Below are 7,762 nucleotides of genomic sequence, written 5' to 3'. Positions count from 1 at the left end.
CCTCTCACATATATTCAAGACCAAACTTTATTCTCACGGCAACGACAGATTAATTGACCAGTATGGGATCGAAATCAGCAATGAATGGCACCCTATGGCCATATTCAAATTTCCATCAAGCGTGTTTGTAGCTTGTGCTGTCCTCCAAAAAAAAACAAAAACATGAAACCCCGAACAAAATTCCTATTCTTGTAGAAATACCTTCACTTCTGCGTCGGAAATGATACTGGCCATGCTTACCTCGTTGCAATAAATTGGAGAGGAAACGTGACCAACAGATAGGTGAGGCACATCCAATCTACGGGTTTCAGATACAGGACCGCATCGCGTGCTTTCACCGGCGATAACCCCATTTTAAACTAAGTTACTAAATAATTTACTAATTATATATAGCATTAAAAACTAAAATGTACATCGATATTAGTGGTACAAACTCATTTGAAGTGTATATATATATCTGTATATAAATATTACCACAACACAGATGTTATGGTATTGACGATGAGGTCCTCATTGAGAGTTCTAAGCCTGAGGTGTGTGCTTATTCTGTATATTGTCTAGCGACGCACACTAATGGAATAAAAGCAAATGAATGCTTTATCTGCTCACAATAATCGGTTGGAGACGGGGGACTGGATGAGAGTTGTGTAGTAACAAATGCCGAAAAAACCGCCCACCGTGCACACCAATGAAATACATCCCTCACCAATGACTTCTGATATGACCAGCAAGAACGTTCGGTACTTTCCCTTCTCTAAACCGCCAAAGGGCAAGTGAGGGGAAGAAAATGAAATAGCAGCTTGTTTACTGCTCAGAAGGCTATGAGCAGCAGAAGTATAAATTTATTTTTCGAGTTGTGAAGTATTTGAAGTATTGTGAACTTATTCCCCCCGGCATATGAAACCATTTTAATCCGGACAAGGCGAGAAGATACCTAATACACTTATCCGTATTCTATAGATAACGGCCGGGGATTCACTGCGTTAAAGTGATGGAGAATGTCGGGAAGTAACTTAGATTCGGAGCAGAAAGTTGTTGACAGAATTTCAGATAGCAATAAGGATACAGAGATGACGGATGCCGAAGAGGCTGTGGAAAGTACCAGTAAGGACACGAACAAAGGCGATGCTAGTGAGGTGTCGCAATCCGAGCAAACAGAAAGTAATGCGGAGGTGACCGATACTGAAGAAAGTGTGAAGAATAACTCGGATGTATTGAGCAATAAAGACAAGGCGGAGAGTAGTGAGATGTCAAGCAACCAAGAGTACGGGGAGAGCACTCGTGATGTGAAGGCAACAACGAATAGCGTGGTGTCTGCTGAGGAAGTCTTAGAAGGAAAAGCCGATGATTCGGTTGATGCTACCACGGAGAAGATAGCCGAAGGAACGGATGAGGTAGAAAATGAGGCAGGAAAGCCCAAAAGTACGAATGAAGATGGTACTGCTAATGATACTAAAAGTGAAAGTGAGTTGAATAAGGACAGTACCGATGTGGGTAGTGTGGTAGCGAAGAAAACTGACGAAAGTAGTCAAGCGGACTCGAAGACGGATAAGAACTCCTCGGATGAGCCAGAAAGGGCTCAGCACGATGAAACGGATAAAAAAGGCGTTGATGATAGTATAGGTATGTCAAGCGTAGCCGAGAATGGGAACGCAGATGTAGGTGTCAGTGATGAAACAACGGGAGACCAGCCTGCGGAGAAAGATCACACCGACGATCACACTAGAGAGATAGTAGCCGAGACCGACACGGTGCAACCTGATAAGGATGAAGGTGGCAGTGAAATGATACTAAACGACACAGATAAAGGGGAGGGGCCAGACGGCGCACGTGACAGGCCAACTGCCGATGCAGTCAACCAGGGCGACGAGATGGAGGCCACAGAGTACAACGAACCGGAAGAAGTGTATTTGGAAGAAGGTGAAGGGGAGGGGGCTGAGCTAGATCTGATGGAGATGGAAGAACAAGAGGCACCAGAGGAGTTTGCAGAAACGGAGGAAGCGCACGATGATGTAGGTTTATGTGTGTTGCGCTTGATCACAGAGTTGTGCCGGTGTTCTCTTTTACATGTATTGTCCCTCCTAGTGGTTTGTTAGAAGATTGTTTTATGCAGGCACTTGGATTTGGATGCGTTTCACCATTCTAAGTAAATTGGTAAATTTGTTTGAGTGAATGCTCTACCTGTAGATCTCTTACTGATTTTATACCTGAACATGAAAGTATTGATCTGCAATCATGTTGAAACTACATGTATACTTATACGTATTGTAAATGTACGTCGTAAACATATACGTACATGCACACACATATATATACACACTTTGACTCACACACGCGCGCGCACGTACTGTATATATTATTTATAGATATATGTGTGTGTGTATGTAAGTATGTATGTGTGTATGTATATATAAATATATACGTGTGTATATATGCATGTATGTAAATATTCGAATACATATATATAGTATACATATATATAGTATATATATATATTTATATATATATATATATATATGTGTGTGAGTATGTGTATGTGAGCATATGACTATACATATACCTAAATCTATATAAATTTATTGATGTATTTATGTTATTCTATACATACATATATATATATATATATATATATATATATATGTATATGTATATGTATATTCATATGTATATATATATATGTATGTGCATATATATATGTATATATATATACATATATATATATGTGTGTATGTATATATAATTATCTATGTGTATATATATATAAATATCTATATGTATGTGTGTGTATATGTATGTATGTATGTATGTATGTTTGTATGTATGTACGTAGATATATTGTTAATTGTTAATTGCTATTCGTGATACATAATGTAGTGGCACGGTAAAGATTAGTATGTTGGTTCTGCCGAACCATTTAAAAGCTACATTTCCTCATGCGATCCCACATGCAGCACTGGCACTGCTCTACTAAAAATTCGATGCATGAGATGCTATCTCTGCGATTCTTCTTTGGATTATGTCGCTTGGATCAACTGACGGTCGCATGGCGTTTGCTCGCCCCTTCTATTCTGTCACGAACGTGGGTCACATCTTCCCGTGTCAATCCGCACATGGTGTATTCTATCTTTTCAAACCGTTGTGGGTTCCCCCTCTCTTGCTGTGCTATAACAGGGGTTTGTGCTTCTGGGCAGTGCGTGTACGAATTACATTGAACACAACCTTGCTGCCGGAGATCCCATTGACTTTATCGGCCAGTTCCAAGCCGACAGCGGGTTAAAAATTGACCACCGATCTCTGGTGAGTTACGGTCAACACATGTATATATGTTGCTGTTGCGCGCTATCCTTGCTTTCTCTGTATTGTATCTGTATCGTGTACTTTAGATCGGCTGGTTTGCCTAGTTTTGTAAGATTTACTTCGGTAGCCAGTGATTAGCGTGCATGTCGGTACAAATGCAGGTGCAGCCGAACCTGCGTTACGTTCATGTCTTCGTACCATGGCCACTGTGATGACTGTCACAGACATCTGTGTTCAAGCTCGGAATCTATTGCCCACGAGCAGTCTGCACTGGCAGACCTCTACAGTTAACAACATAACAACAACCGCCACGCGTTAACTCCCGTTATAAAGTCCTGTCTCACTATTGCACTCCATGTGCAACCATTCACGACGCCCGTGCTTGATTGCGAAAAGAAAATGATGACGTTATATCGATATCAAACCAAACCCTGGCGCCCGTTCCTTTGAAGATATATGTTACACTGCAGTGAACGTTGTTGCACACCTCGCAGAGCCTCAGCAAGCCACCACCACAGTGCTCACTCTTGCAGGAGAAAGGTTCATACAGCGAACTACAAGTCACACTTGTGGCCTAGTCCGTTGCCATCTCGCCTGCCCACGTAGGGCCTACTGCCTATGCAACAAGTAGTAGAATCCTTCATACCAGATACACCTCATACTATCCTGCAGCGCACGCATGCGAATGGCTAGCTGTACTACATTTACTGTTTGCAGATTAAACGCTCTCATAAAACGTGTACAGGCTTCTGTTCTTTCGTCTGCACCCTCAATCCGTTTATTTATATCCGTTTGCTCATCTCTATGCGCACGTCATGACTGCGTCCGTATCCAATCACAGGCGGCGCTTCCCTTCTTAGACGTATTCGGTGTGCCCCGATCGAGTCTTCACAAGAGCTTCTTAGAATCGATGCGAGAAAAGCTGAGTGAGAGAATCAAGAAACTGGCATCCTCCGATATAGACACGTATGTATTTGGCACACGTCCTGCAGGCGGTGCGATATACAACGCCCACCCAATAACACTATCCCACTACACTCATATGTGCATTACCAATCAATTTTTCACCGGTGGCATGTCTGCATGCAACTCACTCCGCAGGTTTGAATGGAGTACACGCACGTGTTAGCGATGCGTTTAAATGCAGTACACGCACGTGTTCGCGATGCGTTTGAATGCAGTACACGCACGTGTTAGCGATGCGTTTGAATGCAGTACACGCACGTGTTAGCGATGCGTTTGAATGCAGCACACGCACGTGTTAGCGATGCGTTTGAATGCAGTACACGTACGTGTTGGCGATGCGTTTGAATGCAGTACACGCACGTGTTGGCGATTCGTTTGAATGCAGTACACGCACGTGTTAGTGATGCCTTGCTTTTGTGTGCATTCATCAAGTTGTTAACAATTCAAAGCACATCAGCGTACGAATACGAGAAGAAATCCGCCGCATGTTTACTGCAGCGCCCAAATACCCTAACAAACGTACATTCATCCGATGCGTGTTGCTTAATAAGGGTTGCTCATGCGCTAAGCCCCTATTTTTTTCATCTCTCGCGCATTCGTGTTGGCTGCGCGATGGATTGTTCAGCCTGAACACTCTGTTGGAGAAGAGCTTCATCTACTTCACGCATCCCGAGCTGCAAGACATCCCCATCAATATCATGAAGCGACTGCCGGTCATCCCCGAGTCCATTCTGCACCACATAAGTATCAGTGACGAGATATACGAGGTGTGCGTGTGGCGATTGTGTGTGTGTGCATGCATCTAGGTGCTTGTCTGTGTGAGGTGTATGTAGTTCAGTATGCGACCTATCTGGGCGCGTACCAGTTTCTTATATCATTTCAGATTTTCTTTGTCACAGATGTACCCGCCTGTGCCTTACAGGATCCATCATTATGCACATGTATCGTGTCTCTAGTTCACTTGGCGAGACACAAGTTGCATTGGCCCGTTACATATGTCCCGCCCATCTGCATCGGTTGCGTACTTACCACATTCCGATCGGGTTCAGAACAAATTCTTCAAACGTGGTCAACAGAATTCATCACAGCGACATTCGCATGCTTCACGTATGCCTAATCAGAGATGCACCTCAATTCACCGCATCGCTTTCGTAGGCCTCTCCTTACAATGGATGTATTCTCATGTCACTTTATAGCCACTATGTGTCGATTGTCAGTATTCCTGAAGTGTATATCCTTACTTATATCCTCACTCGCTTTATATATTGTCAGTGTTACTAAAATGTATATCCTCACTCATATCCTCACTCGCTTTATATATTGTCAGTGTTCCTAAAATGTATATCCTCACTCATATCCTCACTCGCTTTATATATTGTCAGTGTTCCTAAAATGTATATCCTCGCTCGCTCCGCTCCGCTCTGTACAGGCGTGTCCAATGGATGTCAAGAGGAAAGTCTGGCTCCACGCCAACAACGCTGAAGGGCAAGCGGTAAGAGGGAATAACATTTACTATACATATATTCGGGATATCGGGACCATGTGCTGCTATTGTCTGCCATCGATGTTGCACACTCACAAGTGTATGCCGTATCACGTTTGTGAGAACATGTGGATAGAGGGATAGATGGATATATATATATACATATATATATATTATAATTGAACTATATGTGCTTGTTTGTATAATTGTCATGTTCGCTAGTTTGCAGCAACCTCGCGTGCATATCTGCTTCCACTATTGTGGAAGTGCTGAATTGGTACTGAAACTGATTACAATGTGAAATGCTGACCACCGTACGTTATGCCTTGGCATGATAAATACTGTAGCGTTAGCACTTGATGACTTGCGTGTGTTACTAGCGAGCGCTGCTTTAAGCGAATTTTGGTCGTAGAGTGTTGTGTGAACGGCCAGAGCAACGAACAACAAGGTAAAGACCTTCCGCGGGGTATTCAGTGATGTACCTGATAGTGAGAGCATCTGATATAATACAGATGCAGCCGCTTCCGGACACTCGTCCGCCTCAGCCTTCGGGTGTATGGGATATGCGAGTGACCTTGTGAGATGCATCTGATCTATCAGCTGCTGTTAGTAGTGCGTTGGCGCTGCTCTGTGATGGTCTATGTGGGATTGGTATTACTTTCTTGGGGGTGTGGTACGCATGTATGTTGTTCTATGGTGCATGCGCTGCTATGTAACTGTTCTGATTGGAAGCTGGTTTGCGGTGTGTTGTTGTCTATTGCTTTACCTAGCATCAGTAGCACAAGTCTAAGCCTATCTTGAATTTCATTCTATGTCTATTCTTGCCCCGTTCAGAGATTCCGTAAGATCGTGTATGCCACAATCACCAACTTCATGGACGACGAGACGATTCTGCGCGCACAGAATGATTTCACGGACCTCAACCCCATCCCACCCAAACGACGGAGGTGTGTTGCTCAGTTAACAGTTCAATTGCTGGCGAGTGGCTCCTTGAGCCCGGCATCCTTCACTAGTGCTGCGTCCACTCAACGCACATGTCTTATAAGGCCCATTTATTATGTAGTGGTGTCAGCTGGATGCTTAGGCAAAGCGAGAGCACCCTAGTGTACCCTTATACTCTGATCCTTCGTCTGCAGGCAACACGCCGCCGTCAAGAATCTGGTCGACATCATTGGCAAGTCATCCGAGGTCTACCACATGGTGCTGAAGCTGTTTGAAACGCTCTTCAAGAACACCCAGAACCGACTGTACTGTACTCTTCGCTCGGAACTGCTCATGGCCTTTCACGATGCCGATGTGGCGGAGGTAAGTTCAGTCCAGTCCCCCAGGGCGTTGCCATTGAGGTGGTACCATTGGCTGGTGATGGGTGCTTCACGTTTGAGGCGCTTGGGTTCAAGTACTTAACCGTACATCGTATCCCGCTATATAAAAGCTTTTTTGTGACCACAGGTGTTCATTGTGGTGCGCGTGCAGCTCAGAACTGCACCGACCCCACTCAGCGGCTGATGTGGCTGAGGTGGGTCTGGCAGTTGTGTTCGATTGGATTGGTTGTTTGTGGCGTTCGTTCGTGCGTAGTAGGGTGCTGTCCGGTGATGCAGTGCTCTGGGACGTCCAGACAATCTGAGTGATTCATATATCTGGTGCGCATGTGTATGTGTACTGGAAAGTGGGCCTTGTGAAGTGCTGTTTAGATGTATTTCCTGCTTAATTACCCGTTCAACACTTACGTCACACAAACCATTCATCCGCAAATGTGGGCGTTATATTTGTACACACGTCCATATCGCCCGCATTTCCAATCGTGCATATTTCGTAGCCTTCAACCCTCGTTCCCTCTCGCGTGTACTGATGTTGCTATCCCATCTCTGCCTATCTCATCTCCGGTGAGCAATGCACAGATTTGCGATGAAGACCGTTGCCACAAACTGTTGTGGTGTCTGGACGCGTGCAAGAACGACAGGGTCATTGACGAGGGCCGCATCAAGGACATGCAGTCCTTCTTCTCAAGCCATGTGG

General features: G+C 44.4%; 1 protein-coding gene across 1 annotated transcript; it reads left to right on the top strand.

Annotated features, from left to right (window-relative positions):
* Window positions 1–915: 915 nt before the first annotated feature.
* Window positions 916–7,150, top strand: SARC_12045 (hypothetical protein; the record flags this gene model as incomplete). Its single annotated transcript, XM_014293856.1, has 7 exons — window positions 916–2,012; window positions 3,172–3,297; window positions 4,139–4,263; window positions 4,889–5,030; window positions 5,693–5,755; window positions 6,581–6,693; window positions 6,883–7,150. The coding sequence occupies exons 1-7, from the start codon at window positions 999–1,001 to the stop codon at window positions 7,148–7,150; spliced, it is 1,851 nt and encodes a 616-aa protein (XP_014149331.1). The 5' UTR covers window positions 916–998.
* Window positions 7,151–7,762: the final 612 nt, after the last annotated feature.

The sequence above is a fragment of the Sphaeroforma arctica genome, assembly GCF_001186125.1.
Source record: "Sphaeroforma arctica JP610 unplaced genomic scaffold supercont1.2033, whole genome shotgun sequence".
Lineage (NCBI taxonomy): Eukaryota > Ichthyosporea > Ichthyophonida > Sphaeroforma > Sphaeroforma arctica.
The sequence above is the reverse complement of the archived record's forward strand: the minus strand, read 5'-3'. Positions and strand labels throughout refer to the sequence as shown.